Source organism: Gavialis gangeticus, unplaced genomic scaffold (genome assembly GCF_001723915.1).
Source record: "Gavialis gangeticus isolate Ggan-Ray unplaced genomic scaffold, GavGan_comp1, whole genome shotgun sequence".
Lineage (NCBI taxonomy): Eukaryota > Metazoa > Chordata > Crocodylia > Gavialidae > Gavialis > Gavialis gangeticus.
This window is the reverse complement of record NW_017729008.1, coordinates 31,519,843-31,537,543: the sequence shown is the minus strand read 5'-3', so window position 1 is coordinate 31,537,543 and position 17,701 is coordinate 31,519,843. Positions and strand designations below refer to the sequence as shown.

The window sequence follows — 17,701 nt, the reverse complement described above, 5'->3', positions numbered from 1 at the left end:
CTGGGCAAGACTGAGGGACCTGCTATTGGCCAGACAAAATCCCTTGGTGGGCTGGATCTGGCCTGTGGGCCATATTTTGCCCACTCTTGTATAAATTGATCTGTGGCTTGATGTTAGTTTGAGCTGTATGTCTTTGGGTTTTTTTGGTGGGCAGCCTTGCAGCAGGAGACTGACTCTCTCTGTCTGTTAATCTTATAATAGTCACTGCCGTGATGTCCAGCTGCCCTGCTGAAAATGGGGAGTGCCCCAACAGTGAAATGGGAAACGGAACCCATGGTATGGCCCCCTCTACACTCAGCATGTACACCCCAGAGGAGATGGTGCAGCAGATGAAGGAGCTGATTACAGAGAATAATGAGTTAAAAGGTAAATGCAATGGAGCAGTCTGATTCTGCCTTGCATGAGTACCTTGAGTTCTGACTTACTCCTTTGTTAAAAAAAAAGTCTATAGGATAGAGATCCTCTACTCCTTTGCTCTTCTGTGGTAATATTTTACACCCACTCAGTACTTATTATGCATTACTAATTACATGAGTTTCAAGAAGTGATACTTTTCAAAGTTTTAGCTCAATGCTATACATAGGAAATGCATTAGGAGAGACTCTTGGTATAGCCCAGAGAGAGCAACATGTAATTCATCACATGGGTTAGAAAATGTCAACTTCATATCAAACACCATTTTTTCAGCATCTCGCAAGATGCTCAGTCTTTGGAAGACCCTTCTCACTAAGATTCATCCTCTACTTGTTAATTCATTGAAATTAGAAAACAGGAATGGAAGAGATATGGAGAGTCATCTTCCTTCCCCACAACAGGATCAAGGAACCCCAAGTCATTCCTGACCAATATTTGTCTAATCTGTTCTTTAAAACCACCCATGAGGGAGATTCCACAAACTTAAAAATTTTAAAAACATATAAACTGGTCTTTTATGGTTTCAAGGCCCTCATAGCTCAGAGAGGTCTAAGAGGTGTCAGAGATTTCCTGAGTCATTAAGGTTCAAAGCTAAATAGGGTTAGGCATTGCAATCTGTGACTCCAGCTAGTAGGTCTCCCCTGAATTGAAACTGGTAGCTCAGAGGCAGTCCCCTAGGCTCCTGTGTAGCAGGGGGAGAGTTAGAGACCTCAAAATGAGCTCCACAAAAAACAGCACACTGAGCAAGGACCTGACTAAGCTGCCCAACAACAAAATGCTGAGGTGAAGGATGCTTTTTAATGCAGCCAGGACCCTCCTACTGCTTGGGAATTCACAGCCTGTACCCTCTGCTGAAGCTAGGTGTTTCTTTCCAAAATGGAGTAGAAAGTGACTCCTTTCTAATAAAAGTACAGATGGAGGAGGAAAAGTTGGTGCCCCTTCTGCACCTTCAACTCTAGTCTGACAGAACACTAATTCAAGAAGTAGTAGCCTTAGGTTCAATTCTGCACCCTGCTTGAGAGGATTCAGATCCCAAAAGAGTGCCTGGACCACCAACCTGCAGGCTCTTTTGGGGTGGGGGCGTTGTCCAGCCTCCCTTTTGAAGGTGTTCTACTGTGCCTGGAGTATGAAAGATTCACTAGGTCAGAAAATAGGGAAGAAAAGTGAAGAGTAAGCACAGCTCCCCCATATGGTTAAGCTAGTTGCTTTCCCAGATAGAGGAGGGTCCCGAATCCAGCTCTTGCACAGCCTGGGTGAATGCTCTACACATTGAGCCATCATTCAGAAAAAGACAGTGGTACCATCTCCTCTGTTCTGAAAGAAATCCATGTTCATCACTGCATTTTGCATGGTGCCCAATCTAGTAGGCATGTTCATGGAGGGCATTTATACACGTGCTTCGGGAGTTGCGGGGGGTGAGGGGGGAATGCTTTAATTAGAATGGCTCTAAGAGCGACTCTGATTAAAGCGCCCAGAGCGTCTTGTGTATCAGTGTCCCTGCGCTGAAAAATGGCAGCGGGGGTTCTTTAACTAAAGTTTGTTGAGCAAGCTTTAGTTAAAGTGCCCCCACCGCCGTTTTTCAGCTCAGGGACATTAATACAAGAGATGCTGGAGTACAGTAATTACCATGCTTCAGGACTTGACTAATCAAGTAATTACAGTGCATTGGAGCAGCCTTGCTGAATGTATATAGGTGCCCGGATTGCCTTCAGATGAGAGGAACAAACATGTTCCAGAAAACGTGGATTCCCCACAGAGCTGGGTGCTCAACCCCCACGAGCTGTGTTATCCAGTCTGCAGAGCTCCCGACGGGTCTCAAAATTTGAGCGGGGGATAGGGGGGACGTGGGGGTGGAATGTGACTGTGTTAATTACCACTCCCCAGCTGCCAAATTTCTGGACCCAAGGAGAGTCCTGTAGGCCAGATGACAGCATGGCCCCATGTACTAGATCAGGCAGTTCAGGGTCCATTCTGGCTTGTGGGACTGAACCCTGCATGCTGACCGTGTATGGGAATCGGCCTATGGGGCCAAAAGGTTGAGCAGCACTGCTGTGTGGGATAAACACTGAGCTGTTCAGCCCTGCCAGTACATTGGAGGTATTTCTGAACATACATTGAAGCAAAACTTTAAGTATTTCAACATCAAGAAGGGCCTATCTTTGAGTCTGTCAGATGTTTCCATGTAACTAAAAATATTTGTCTTCATGTGTCGACATGGAATTTAAGGCTGAAGACAATATGTTGAGTCCTGGGCAACACTGTCTTTAGTATAAAGGATACTTTTTTTTCTTGATTTATGATTTTTGTGAGGGTAAGAGCAGTTCGAGGTCCTTATCTGTAGTTATTAACTTTTTAAAGGAGAAAGCTGTTTTTCCTAACATTGTACCTGAGACTGTGGGATGGACTTAATACCAATGGTCAGTTTATAGTTAAAGTAAAACAGGGCTGTTGTCTGTCAACAGAAAACTGGCTAGATACAAGAGAATGGGGAAACTAACTGTACACACTGTGTTTTTAACAGCACAAAATTAACTAGGGAAAAAGTAGCAGTGATCTTAAGTAAATTCGGGATGTTTTGAGACAGAAAAGTGACTTTCAGGTTGGCAGTCTCACTCCAATTCAGAAGTCTTTGGAGGTTAGACATACAATCCCTGACTATGTCTAATATAACAGGTATAGTATAGTAATAGTTATCACTGCTGTCATATTATATTACTGTTATACTATAGTAATAGTTATTGCTGTTTGCATTGTAATATCTTAGCCCACAAACTCTAGTTTCCTTTGGACTGATCACTTTTTTAATTTTAAGAAAAAACTAACACTGCCCTTGAATACGTGTTCTTCATACCAAAGTCAGTGGAAGCTGTGTTTAGATCTGAGGGTATAACTGGATGCTAAATAATCTTCTGTACAGAAGATTAAAATGTCAAGATTATCCACCCAAGTTAGAGGGGAAGGGGCAAGTTCAAGAACATGTCTGATTCTCTACTGTCTTCATCTTTTCATTGTTATTGATGCTAGCACGAATTAAGCGTAGAACTCTCCCATTCTCCTGGGGTAGTTTTGCATCCACATTGTGCAAGTGTCAGTATTTTCCCTCCAGGTGCAAGGCAGAGAAGTGATCTCTGTGCCCTGGCATAGCAATAACCCATAGAGATAGAACAAAGTTGTGCTTTAATATTGGTAATAATAATCTTTGTTAAAACACGAGAGGTCTCCCAACAAAATCAGCATCCTTTTGTGTTTCCTGTTTTAGTACATATGGTAAAGGAATGCCTGCTTCAGATCACTGCCCAGCTAAATAAGTTCTGCTTTTCCTTCTGGCCCAGCAGCCTCCTGTATCGGGGCCAGATATCAACATACACTGATGTTTGTGTGTTTGAACACTCTCTAGAAGCCATGAAACTGCATAACCAAGCGATGAAGGATCGGTATGAGGAGCTCTCTGTATGGCGAGAGAAACAGAAGGAGGAGCGTGAGTTTTTTGAGTCCAAGTTCAAAGAAGCTAAAAACTGCTTACAAGCCAAGTGTGTTGAAAATGAGGAGCTGAAGAAACAACTTCAAAACTTAAAAGAGAGAAAGAAAGAGCCTGAAATGGTAATTTAAGCACCATCTATTTATTCAACTCTGTAGTTTTTTTAAGGAAGGAAGCATTCATACCACTATCATGCTGTACATTTATTTAATGTTCTGCAAAGATAACTGACTCCTTTCAGCTTCGGGTGTGTTCCACAACTCTGAAAATTAAGTCACAGGAAATAATCAGAAGGTGAAGAGTTTCAGATGAGTCACTAGCTTTCTAGTCTCTGCTTTGCTATTTTTTTTGCGGGGGGGCAGTTTCTCACTTTTAACTTTTGAATTTTATTTTCTAGGTAGTTTCTGTTTCCTGTGTACTCATGCTGTGCTCTTGTGTTTGGGTTTTCAATATCACATGAAAATATTTAACCAAAAAAACCTTCCATCTTGTTATTTTTAAAGTCATGAAAGTAATTCTGTTCTTATTCAGTCAAACTTTATCCCACAGCACTCATGTTTGGAGTCAAACTAAACCTTGTTTATCCCTGTTTGTAATTTAGTGGTTGGTAATGGGGCATTGAGATAGAGCTTGGATGTAGTTTTTAGTGTCATGCTAGAGGTTGGTAATGAAGAATCCTGTTCAAAATCCTGCTTCATGCTCAAATTAGGTACTTGAAGAGAGATTTTCTTCTTGACATGTTTAACCTTTATTAAATTCATGCTTTCAGTCCTGAAGCAATCTCACAGTGTTAGGGATGCAGATTCTATGTTCTTGGGGACAGATTATCCTGCATCTGCCCAGTACAGCATCTTTCCATGAAGACTCTGGTTCTAGCCAGTCTTGGAGGCAAGATACTGAGTGTATAGATGGATTGTGGCCTCTACCGTGTAAATCTCAGGGGTGAGCAAAATCCAGCCCGTGGGCCAGATGCAGCCTGCCAGGCTGTTCTATCTGGCCCGCAGGGCCCTTAAACAATTTAGAAAATTAATATATATCTGCCCCTGGCTGCCTGTAATGTGGCCCTCGATGGCTTGCCAAAACTCAGTAAGCAGCCCTCTGCCCGAAATAATTGCCCACCCCCAATGTAAATGCTGTTCACCTGAGTCTGCTGACATGCTCCGGAAGGAGAAATTTATTGGTGAGGCTGCTCTGGGCTTGTCCCTGGTGCCTGCTATCAGATCAGATGAAAGCCCATGGTTCTTGAGCAGGTGCTGGGGATGAGCTCAGACCAGAAGCAAGTACTGCTGTGGGTAAGCTCCTGAGTTTGCGAAGTTATATCTCCATTGCAACATTTATTGCTGAGGAAGCAAACCTATTCATTTCACTTCTTAAACCCTTTTCTAAATAGCACTGTCCAGTCGAGGCTGGCCCCAAATTATTATTTTTTAAAAATCTGCCATGGAGAGGCACGTTCCTTGACTTTGATTAGGTTTTTTTTTGTTTTTCTGTGGAAACTTTGTTCAAGAAAGCAATCCAATATTCTCAAAACCACACTTGCAAATTTAGTCTTGCAGCATTTTGCTGGTGTAGAAGAGCAGACTAATGATGAGTCTGTTTTAGTTGTCTTCACCTACAGAGTTGAGAGAGAAATCCAGATTTTCAGGAATTCTTTCCATGTAATCAATCTCTGCTGGAGATATCATGGTTTTTAACCTGACAAAATGTCATTTAAGCCAGGACTATTCTCCCTTTGAAAGGAATTGTCCTGATTCTAGCCCAGATTCCTTTGAGAGAGAGAACAAACCTGTCCCTATTTCTCTCGCCCTATCCTTTTACTTTATCTTCTTTTTCAAGATAAATTGTAGGCAGATGATCTCATCTGCTTTAGTTGCCATGGGTCACTTATACAGCCTGTGGCCTCCACAGGCTATAAACTCCTAGTGCTTAGATGAGTTTTGAGAGAGAAGCTCCTTGGCCTACTTCCTTGTCCTTTGTACCCTTCATCATAGTGTCCAGATGCTTAAAATAGTCCTGCCTGCACTGAGATTTGCTGCCCTGAGAGGCCATGTTAGAAGACACTCATCCCACTGGCTTAGTTAACTAAACAACACAGTTGGGCCTAGCAGCGTAAAGAGCAGTGAACGTTTAAGTCATGGGCCTAATTCTCCTCCTGCTTACACTAGGGTGGAGTAAAGTTACTCCTGCTTTATGGAGACATCTACAAGAGGAGTATCAAGGTTTTATTTCCAGATTGTGTTACAGCCTTGCAGGAGATAGTCTCATGGCTGAGTAACCCAGTTTAATGCAGCATGATCTCATTGATAGGGGCAAGCCCAGAGCAGTTCTTAATAGTTGTAAACTGGATTTTTGGTGCCTAATGGGATTTTAGTAAATGAAAGGGCATGTAGAATGCTGTTGTATTGTGTTTTGCCTCTGATTCTTGGCTAGTTAATATATTGTGTATTTGGCTTCTGCGCCTGGAAAGGAACTGGCACAGCTGAAGACACAGGTGACACGGCTCCAGGCTGAGAAGGCAGATCTGGTCGCCATCATTTCTGAACTGCAGCTCAAGTTGAATATCGCAGGGGAGGACTCCTTTGTTGAGATCAGGATGATGGTAAGTAACAAGCCTTTCACAGCAAAAGGAAGCTGTTTTGTCCAGACAAGGCTGCATATTTTTGCTTCAGGGGCTATCAGTTGGCCTATATTAGGAATAGTAGCCATTGGGTTTAAGATAATGGGTATTTACTGTAATAATCCCTACTAGCAGTTACAGAGATTGCACAGGTAATTCTCATAGTGTTGAAAATGTACCCTAGAGTGATTCATTTTTATACTAGAAACAATGGTATGCACTAGAAAGGCAAGAAGCACAGGAGACTTTTTACCACTATTGCATATAGGAAGTCTTTTTCCTGGGCTAAAATCCATCAAACCTCAAAGTGGGTGAGTGGCGAAGTGACCAAATTTGTGGATGATAAAATTATTCAAAGTGATAAAGACCAAGGCAGCCTGCAAAGAACTACAGAAGATCTGGCATGATTGAGCAAATAGGCAAATAAATGGCAGATGAAAGTCAATGTAGATAAGTGCGAAGTGATGCAAGTCAAGTCGGTCCCGAGGCTACTACAACTGTTGGGGCACCTTAGATGCTGTAACAACCTTCCTAGGTTAGTTGAGTTGCTTTATATATTAGTGATTCTTTGGGCAAAGTGACCTGGCAGTGCCCATGTCCTCTCCAGGTATGGAGCTCATCTGCCCTTTGACAGGTCCCATTTTTAGTCATGCTGGGTGTTCACCCCCACTCCCCCTCCACCCTCACCCAGGCCAGCCCATTTGGGACACTGTTTTAGTTGCCAAGAACCCAACCATGAAACAGGCTGTACTAGTTCACGTGGTACCAGATAGCAGACTGAGAGAGGCCTGGTCTGACTTTATGCGGGTTCTGTATGTGCGAATTCACTCTTATGTGATGATCCTTTTTCTACCAAAAATGTGTTATATGCAAAGTAAATTCACCCTTATGCTGTCAGTGTGGTGGAAGCCCACAGTCGGCTGCTTTGTGCAGTGCACTGTGGGAGTGATGCACACCAAAATATAGTCTCCTGTGTGGATCTGTGCTCCTCGCTTGTTGTCTGCGACGTGTTTCTGTAGTTGCCATCCCCATTATAATAGTGCCCTGTGCTTGTGTGTACTGTCTGCTCTTGGCGAGTACCAAAATTGTCTTGTAAAAGTGGGAGAAATGGGTCTGGGTATCAGTAAGGTCGAGGTCTTGGAAACCTTATTCGTTACATTGTAAAGTAGATTCCCTTTATGTGAATTCGAGTTATGCACAGTTTTCCAGGAATGCGTGTACAGCAAAAAAGCGAGGGAAACCTGTATGTACGTTATGATGAACTCTGCATTAGCTGTTATCACACAGGAAAGTTCACTAAAAACATCTGCTCGGTGCTCAGCAGCCATCGAAAAGGCAAACAAAATGTTAGGGATTGTTAAGGAAATTGTAAACAAAAGTGAAAGTATCATCATGCCTCTTCATAAATCTATGATGTGTCCACACCTTGAATACTGTGCCCAGTTTTGGTCCCCATACCTCAAAAAGGACAGAGAAGGGCAACAAGGATGTTTAGTGGTATGGAGGGCCTTCCATATGAGGAAAGACTACAGAGGCTAAGCCTATTCCATTTAGGGGTCATAAACTAGTGGGTAATAAGTTTTAAACTAACAAAAGTAAGTTCTTTTTCACACAGCATGTAATTAATGTATGGAACCCATTGCCACCAGATGTTGTGAAAGCTGACAGTTTAGCCAGATTCAAAAAGGAATTGGACAAATGCTTGGAGGAAAGGGGCATCAGTAGCTGTTGATCATGGGAGACAGGGGTACAGCCTCTGAATCAGAACTTCCCTAGACCTTAAATGCTGGAAGCTGCAAGTGAGAGGAACCATGGAAAAAGCCCCTGGTCGTACCCTGTTCCATCTCCCTTTCAGCATCCACTGTGTGACACAAGATACTGGGCAAAATGGGCCTATGGTTAGACTCAATAAGTGAGTGGCAGTCCGTATGGTCTTATTATGTTCTTATGACCTTGGCCACTTTCATGGTAACAGTAAGAAGTATTAGCAATGTGAAGTTGAGAAGGTTCTTGATTAAGCCCCATTCACTGAGTTTCTAGATTTATTGAGGAAAGCTGCAAGCTGGGTGCATGGCCCTTGTCTTTAAGTTGGAAGGTATTGTGTTCTGGATTAGTAAAGAAAAATGGTCCTGTATGAGAGGGCAGGAGAGGTACTTACTCAAAATCATCTTTGATATTAATGACTTTTGCCAGTTACTGCCTGGTTTCTAACTTACTCCTTATGGGTTAGTAACTAGGGAAGATGGTTGGGAGAGCCACTGTTCACCATCTGAGTAAGCAGGGTACATCAGAGATTTCACTTTAAAAATTTTCAAACTTGAGATGGATTTCCAAGGCTTTGTGTACTTTTCTTGAGCAGGTGCAAGGTTTCCTTACCTTTCCCTGAATTTTAAAAGTGAACGACATAGAAGCATGCTCCCTGGCTGGATGAAATTTGAAACTACCAAAGCTAATACTCTTCTCCTTTAACAGGAAGGAGAAGTGAGCAGAGCTTTAAGAGAAAATCAAGATATTAATAGCCAAGGAACGAGTGACATGGCTGCCTTCATGTATGTGGATTCTGGTTCTATTGGGAGTCTGCCTCTTTTAGACATTTTAAAGAAAATTGTCAATCTGATTAAGATGTATTAGATACTGTGCCTGGGTGCTGGACTGCCCACTCCCACTCCCCATTTGCTGAACCTTTACTCTTCATAGATTTAGACAGCTAATACTATTAAGGTTTCCAGCTGGGAGGCTGCCCAATTGAACAGCAAGCACCAGCTTACAGAATTACAAAGGGCATGACTGCTGGATTTATGGTTTGGCCTTCCCCATTGCATGGGAAGATGATACACACAAGCCAGTGTGATTGGAGGTGAACAAGTTGCGTTCCATAGACAGGCTTTTCTTGCGCTCCTGTTTCCAGGACACGCAATAGTTTATGGCACTGCTTCACTCAGCACACCATTAAATACTTGTTAGCCAATTAGTATTATGGTCAATGATTAAGATGGACGAGAGAAGCTCTGGTAATTTGACCATGAGCCAGGCTTCACTCATGCAAGATGTCATTTGCATTGTGTTTAACATTCAGTGTTATCATATCCTATATTCTCTGGGTTCCTCTTATCTGGTGGAGCTTAAATGTACCACTCTGGCCTTATTTGCTGTGAGTTACAGTAGCTGTATTTCTGGTGTTCCTAAATCTGCAGCTTTGTTCCACAATAGAAACCTTAGAAAAAGACAGTTATCAGATTCAGAGATACAGGATCCGGCTTGCACTGAAGTCAAACACAGAATTAACAATGGGCACAAAAATCCCTTGGCACTGCTGACTGAAGTATGGGTGTTTGTTTGCAACATCTGACTGAACAAAACAGCCCTGCCAGTGGATGTGGGATTCTGACCGTTTCATCTTAAACTGCAGAGTGAGCTTATAAGCAACTGCCATCTCCTGTTACAAAAGCTGGATACTTTTCACTATTATGCCACATGATTTCTGTGTATTCTGTTATACAATACATTCATTCTTTATATACGTAAATAAAGAATGTGGTGTGTGAGAGAGAGAGAATATGTGTGTATTTGCATATACGTTCTTTGTATATGTGTTGTGTGTCATGTATGAACAGCCAGGCATGAACTCCCATGCTACATGGAATGGGAAGACTGTGTCGTATCCCTGGAAAGGTGATTTTTTCCCCCCTTTTATTTGAAGTGAGGTCTTGGATTTGATGTCATGGACTGCCTTTCCACTAGCATCATGTGCCTTCAAAAGAGCATGGAGATAATATATTGCAGAGTCCAGGATTCAAAAAAGACTATTTTTAATCAAAATTCCCTGTTTTTAATTTTTTAAAATGCCATTTTAGCTGCAGCAGGGGAAACAGTGCTGTGTAGAGTTGTGACATTTTGCATGTTTCCTTGAAGGGGTAAAAGGAGAGTGGGCGGGGGAGCTGTTTTGTGAAGCTCTCCCTCAGGAATAACAACACTTTCAGAGCCCTGAATAAATTCATGAATATTGTTTAAGAGTTTGCTCTTTTTGCATAGACCTATTTAAATGCTAACTGCTTTTCTCCACTCCTGGTGCAAACTCTTGTGGAACAACTGCACATAACAAGCTGTACTTAGGTTCCTGGATCTGGCACTTTAGGGGACTGCCACCCCTTTAACTGTTGGGCAAGGCTCAATTTTTGAGGAAGGTCAGTTTGAGGCACACACTATTCTGCAAGAGGGCTAGTGCCTGGTTCCATCTTAATATAGGGTCCCCCTCTCAGTTTCTCAGGCTTGATAATCTGGTGCACCCCAAATCACTAGTCACTTTTAAAAATTGCTCTGAGTCCTAAGGGACTTCTGTACTGTAGTTAATTTGTAACTAACAGTGGGTTTGCTCATTACAGGGACAAATCTATGGATGAAGTGAAGAATTTGGAATCTGAGGGGCTCACTGTCAGCCTGCTGCTTCACTGTCTCAGAAATGAGACTCAGCAAAGGGAGAGCCTTGAAAAGGAGCTTCAAGAGCACAAGGAGAGGTATGAAATGGGTACACTGCCATTCAGAATAGTTTTGGTTGCTACCTGCCTGCAGCCAGATCTTGGATGTTTGTGTGATCTTCGTGGCAGTGCACAAGATGGAGTTTGAACAGCTCTGCAATCATGGTATGTTCCTTGGAAATGACTTTTCCCCCACTCCACCCTCTCCCAGCAAGGGTAATGGAGAAGAAAACTTCCCTTTCTTGTCTTATTAACTTCCTTAATGCACAGTCCATTGGGATGCATTTTTGTTGGCCCGGCTGGGTTTGAACTTGCCCCAAATTAAACCAAAACTATGATGTGAATATTTGAGAATATGTTTCACTCTGTATGTTGCTCTTACAGCTTTGCAGTTGTTCAGTGGATTATGCCATTCATGTGATTCACTTTCTGTGGAGGTCTTGGGTCAGTCACTCTGTAGAAAATGAGGATGATCGTACTTGTGTTTCAGGCTAAATTCAGTCATATTTCCAAGGCTCTTGGATACATCGTTAAGGAACTCATTAGGAGTTCCTAGTTTTAATTCCAGATCCTAAAATGAGTTTCTCAGTGAGGCCTGAATGAGGGCCTAACTCTGCTAAGTAGACTGGTGTGACTCTCAAAGTAGTGGAATTTCCTTTGTCTGAGCAGAAGCTTCTAGTTAGTAAGACCTGTCAGACATCTTACACTGTGGCAGCTAAGGGAACTTAGAACTGGCTCTCAGTGGCCTTCTAGTAGAGATAACAAGCATTACCTGCATCTAAGGGACTCTCAGAAAAGTGTTAAAACCTCCCTATCTTTTGAAAATATTAACTGAAAAAAAATTGATTTAGAGCTAATCTTTGGAAGAGAGAAATATATTTATACCCATAGGGAAAGGTCTTGGAGAAACCGTTTTGATTTACACTGGCAAATGATCCCTATAGGCAGTGATCCCCATAACTGAATTTCACTGCCTTTCTTTACTGTGAGCTTGTCATATAAGTACATAAGTGTTTGTCATATAAGTAATATGACAAACTCATATTACGTGTATGACAGAGTAATTATATAATATAATATACTTTATAATAAGTGTAATATTATATATTTATATAAAAGTAATATAAGTGTACAGGCTTTGAGCCAAATTTGCTTTAGTTTTCCATGCGCTTATGGCTTTGAGTTTTGACTCCTATTGGATGTTCTAATGACAGAGTATATTCACATCAACAGTGCACGATTCATGAGTACTACCCATTTTTCTCAGTATCTCCTATCAAATGCACGTTGAGACTGACATCACTGGATCTTTGTGTTTCTCAGACTCCTGAAGCTGGAAAAGGTGGCTAGTGATCAACTGGAGAGTGGGACTCAAACGGAATGGGAGAACGAAGAAGACAAAAGCTCAGAGACGGTAGGTGCCAGTTATCTGTTGGGGAGTGACACAATACATAGATCCTCAGCTGTGCCCACCAAGTATGGAGCAGAGCTCAGGAACTGGACTAAAAAATGCTCTTTGAACTCTTCTGACTAGCACATGGTCCTCTTAAAAGTTGTTCTGAATTACTGTAGCATCTAAAGACCCTAAGAGATGGTTACAGCAGCCAGATATCAATGGGTCATGGGAAATCCCAGCCATGTCCTATTTCGGCTGACCATGCTCACTGAAGAGGAGATTTAATTGTATCTATTGACACAAATGCCTTTACTTTCAGGTGATCTCTTCATGGCTGGCTATACAGGCTTGGAGCCACAATGCACAGGCAGTGTACTATAAAGATCTTGATATTTAGAAAGAGGGTTATTTCTCTCCCAGAAATCATGCAGTTTTGACGAGCTACATTGTCCCAAAGCCACACCCCTATCTTGAATGCAGATACAGTCATAAATAGTCCTAATTTTTAATTAAGGCCTCAAATTCATATGGAGTCAGCAGAGAACAAAGCAGGAGGCTTTTTGAGCAGGCTAACAGGTTGGCATCTGAATTCTGCCCAAGCTGGAACCTCCACACTGCATATTCAGCCCCAAGTACAGGGAACTACTCTTATCCAGTCTGAAGGTGACAAACACAGACTGTTTTGTGCAGTTCTGGCCAGATGTTTTGTCCAACTACTGATCTTATTTGGGCATCTGACGTCTTCCTGATGGCACTGGTTGCATCTCTGGAAAAAAGAAGTAGACAGCTGGGTTTCCTCAGTGTGCTGGTGTTGGCAGCAGGGCTCATGTTGTTCCACCATGTCTCCAAGCTGTCTCTTCTCACCAGTGTAAATATTGAAAAAGAGTGGGGGAGTGGCATTGATCACGTGGGGACTCTGCAGGTGAAAGCCCTTGGAGATGAAGAATTACTTCTGTCACCACTCTGGATCTGGCTGATGGCATCATAGTACTGTATCTACCTTTTTAAGCTATGTCATGTAGTCAGGGTAACAGTAGCTTGGAAATGGCCTCCATCCATATTCACGAGAAGAGGTGTTGTAAAGGACCCCTGTATTTGTCACTGGGCCATGTCCTAGTCTTAACTACAAAGTGCTCAAGAAGCAGTGTAGTTAAATGATGCTGAAATTTGGGTGTAGCTACTTTCTGTTCGTAGGCAGTACCAGGAAGCTGGAGGTAGGGTGTTATCTGAGGGGAGCTCTCTACATTGTGTTGACATTTTTTCTTTTTTGAGATGTTGGGTAGCCAGTTTTTCTGTGAGGTTGACAGACATGCTTCTCAAGAATGTTTTGACTGTACCCACTTCTAAGGGAAATACATACATTTACTTTGGCTAAGTACAGTGTTCAAATGTTACCGGAGGCATCTAGCAGTCTTGTCCATAGTAAGTAACATATGCTGATGGTGTTGTCTTCACTTTTAATGCCATGGCCATTTTCTTCTCATACTTGGTTTTCTGCAAAGAAACATGACAGCTCCTAACTTCTGACTGGTACATTCATCTTTGAGCCTGAAATATGGAATCTGATCAGATTAGGTAGTTCACTATGAAATAATCCTGATGTTGGCTGCTGTTTTGTGGCTGTGATGGCAGAAGGATAGAAGAGTCTTTTGTATCTTTTATTGAGGTACATTGTGCTGCTGGAGGATAGAATTGGAACTGGGCTTGTAGCCTCTGCCCTTGGTCTCTCTCTGATAGTTTTGGAAGAGATGGTAACAGCCATTAGTACGTAGTTGTGTCCTACAGTTTTCCAACCGCCTTGACTGTTCCACGCTTGTAGAGTGAGATGAGAGAACAAATGCTGCAGAACTATTTCCTTTTCCCCTTGTCTTTTCCTAGGACCTTATAGCTTGTGTTATATTGTGTTATGATGGGTCTGACTGAGTCTGCAGTGCATACATAATTCAGTGTATTGTCCAAATTCAGATCGTGAAAGGTGCTGGTTTTGTTAGACCCTGCAATTAGTAGGCCTCTGAAAAAATCATCCTCCAGTGACAAGTATTCCATCTGGTTTACAGTCAAGTGGATAAACAGCTCACGGGAATAGACAGCTCACTGAAATCAGTGTTTTGTCTTGTTCTGTTTTGTTTGGCTCTAATTGTATTTTGCAGTATTGTCTGCATGCATGTTTGGGGATGACTAAACTTTATGGTCAATTAGCTTGAGAAAAGTTTTACCAAAATTTGTGGTTTGAAGGCCAAATGAGAACCTGAAGCCAGAGGGTCTCCTAAGGAAGATACTCTCTTACAGATATCAGTAGTTCTGCAGGAAATCATTCATCTTCTGGGTTTGTGCCACAGATTTCTCTAGAACCTGGAAATAAATGGAATTACTGTTTGTTCAACCCTTTCAGAAATATTGTAGCTAAAGGCTTCCTGTTATGCCACACCAATATGTTTTATATCAAAGAATGTAGTGTGTGTGGAAAGACTGCTTGGGTTGAGGTTTTTTGCTTGGGTTCGGGTACAATGCAAACAGCTGATAAAATCTAGCAACTCCCTACCTCCTGCTACAGCCCTCAGACGAAAATCGAAGAGGCATGAAAAGGGGGTATTCCTCATACTGAGCCAGCATTCAAGTCCCTTCTGATGTTCTACATCTGCTGTCACCTACATGAAAGTAGCGTATTGATGAGAGCAAGTTTCAGGTCTGCTTGGGGATAACTTGTTAGCCTATAAAAACAAGCATATTGTATCAGAGGCTGATTCCAATCACTAATTAAATCTGGGGTTTTTTTGGGTGGGGTGCATCTTTAAATTGTAAATTCTTTCAGATGGGAACATACCACCTTTTCTGCTTGAATAAGACTTAGTATATTATGGCCACTATTGTAAATTTTATAAGATGCTTGTATCTGTCAGATATTGTAGGGAATGTTTTTTTTCCTCCCCATTTTACAAAAGTTTGGGATGTTCAAAATTAGGATTCAACTATAGCAGGAATGCTTAGTAGTTGTGAAGCCTTTGACAGGGATTCCCTTATTAAACACAGAGCCTACTGATGTTGAAAGTTGTGTGCTGTTCTTGCAAGAGAACAGTTATTGCCTGAGGTAAGCCTCTGACTGGTTTGTAGTTATTCTGTCTTACATTGTCTGTGTGTGTGCAATTTTTCCTTCTCAATAATAGGTTGGTAGTGAAATAGAAACTCTGAATCTGCAAGTGTCTGCTCTGTTTAAAGAACTCCAGGAGGCTCACTCTAAATTGAAAGAAGCTGAGCTGATTCAGAAGAAGCTTCAAGAAAAGTAAGGCTCAGGTGTTTGATTGTACCGGTGCTGATTTTCAGCATTTATAGCATCTTTCTCCTTTGGAGCTCAACTAATTATATCAACATTAACTTCCAAGCTCTGTGCCAGTTCTTGGAGGTGGGAATATATTAGGTGGGGAATCAGAATCACAGAAACATGGTGGCTCTTATAAGGACTGAGACAGTATAGTGAATTGGACAGAACAGGAAATCAAACCCAAAAGGCCTAGTTTTCAGATTCAGTGGACGCATCTATATGAGGCACTAGAAGCTCAGACTAATTCTACTGTGCATTATCACGTCATGGTGAAAGCTGTACTAATGTGCAGTAGAATTAGTCTACAGTGCATTGGCATCATGTAAAAAGTATGCACTGGCACTCCTGTGCAGTACCACTGATTATGGTGTGTTTAGTACCTGCTGTTACAGGTACTAACTCGTGCACATGTAGACGTGTCCCATCACACTGTTCTGAGGCTAAAGGGGCCCTGTAAAACGAATGCAAATTTGCCCCCCCAACCCTACCTGCAAACAGATTTAAATTCTGGAGAAAAGCCCAAACGGCCAAATCTAGCCTTATTCAAATGAACTCTTGGTTCTTTTGAAAATCAGACTTATTTAGATGCATAAAAAGAGGCTATCAATGTAGGCACTTATTTTTTGAACTTTCAGACAAGCTCCAATCTCCTTGTGAATGTATAATCTGAGGAAACGAGGCTTTGGTTCTGTAGCTTTATTTTCTGATGTCTGTGTATGGGTTTTTCTTTCATCAGTCTTCATAAAACAAGCTTTGTGGGTAAATTTAATTACAACTAAAGATTTGCTTTGTATGATACCCATTATGGCAACTCCGTCAAGAGAGTGCGATGGGGAAATATAAGCACTCTCCTTTTTTCTTCTATCAGGTGTCAGATTCTTGAAAGAAAAAGCTCTGCTATGCTGACAGATCAGGATGAGAAGCAGCAGCTCTTGTACACCATCAAGAAGCTGGAGCTGCAGGTGGAGAGCATGCAGTCAGAAATTAAGCTGGAACAAGCCAAAACACAAGAAGAAAAGTGAGTGTGAAACAGTGCTGTGCTTTGAAGAAATGGGGTCAGGGTAAAGGAAAAAACTATGGAGAAAAAAATGTCCAAAATGGAGCTGAACCTCAAATATAATTTCTGTGTGCGCTCATATGTTCTTTTTCATTAAACAGCCATGTGCTGCTGGAGGTGAGTTGGTGTTGGAACTCCTCAATCTGGGAGGTTGGAGTCTCTGCAGTAAGCCCAAACTGGAGCTTCTCATGCAGAGTCTCAAATTTGGGGGAAATCAAGTTTTGAACTCTGCCATGTGATGATCTCTAGCATATCCAAACAAATGAGACAGATGCACAGGGAGAGAGACTTACAATGCAGTAGCGTAATTGGAGGTGTGTGACCAGGGCAACAGCTCCTGGAATCAATTTTGAGGGAGGGCAAGTAGAGCAGTGATAACTGCTGCTGCCCCAGCTACTGCCTCTGCCCTTGGTGCGAACGTTGCTTGTTACACCTCTGGTATACAACATAGAAGTGTAAAGCAAAGGATGTGATTGCAGCACGCAGCATGTGAATTGCACAACTGGGGAAGAAAAGGTGGCGTGAGGCTGAGATGAAAATACTGCGGGGTAGGGGGAAGCAGAGGGTGGAGCAAGCAGCCAGTCGGCAAAGAGCTTGACAGACAGTTCTCTGAGCCATAAAAAGTTCTCAGCTGGGGCTCATTCTGCTTCTGGTGGATTAAACCTGGGGGAAAGACAGGTTTGTTAGAGGTGAAAACAATGTGAAAGCGGGAACAGGTAGAATAATTTAGCAAAAAAGGAAGATGGTAGAGGGATCATTACAGACCTTTTTTTATTTATTTTTTCCCTCCCTCTCCTCCCCCCGCCACTCCCCTTCAACAGAACAAAATGTGCTGCCTTGCAGGAAGCCTACAGCAAGCTCCTTCCTGAATTCACTGATGCAGTGAGCACAGTTGAAGAACTGAAAAGCAAAGAGGTAATTTGGTCATGAAAAGAAACTACAGTG

At 42.2% G+C, this 17,701-nt stretch overlaps 1 protein-coding gene across 3 annotated transcripts in view; it reads left to right on the top strand.

The window, feature by feature from the left end:
• Nucleotides 1-205: 205 nt before the first annotated feature.
• The window catches only part of OPTN (optineurin), a 35,670-nt gene continuing 18,174 nt past the window's right edge, over nt 206-17,701 (top strand). For all 3 annotated transcript variants that reach the window (XR_002096076.1, XR_002096075.1, XM_019509556.1), the window contains exons 1-9: nt 206-366; nt 3,812-4,014; nt 6,360-6,491; nt 8,982-9,058; nt 10,892-11,023; nt 12,308-12,398; nt 15,545-15,660; nt 16,568-16,717; nt 17,578-17,671. Coding sequence is in view for 1 of the 3 variants with exons in the window: in XM_019509556.1 (XP_019365101.1) it covers nt 213-366; nt 3,812-4,014; nt 6,360-6,491; nt 8,982-9,058; nt 10,892-11,023; nt 12,308-12,398; nt 15,545-15,660; nt 16,568-16,717; nt 17,578-17,671 (1,149 nt within the window). In the remaining 2 variants the exon portion in view is untranslated. The remainder of the gene's footprint in view (nt 367-3,811; nt 4,015-6,359; nt 6,492-8,981; nt 9,059-10,891; nt 11,024-12,307; nt 12,399-15,544; nt 15,661-16,567; nt 16,718-17,577; nt 17,672-17,701) is intronic.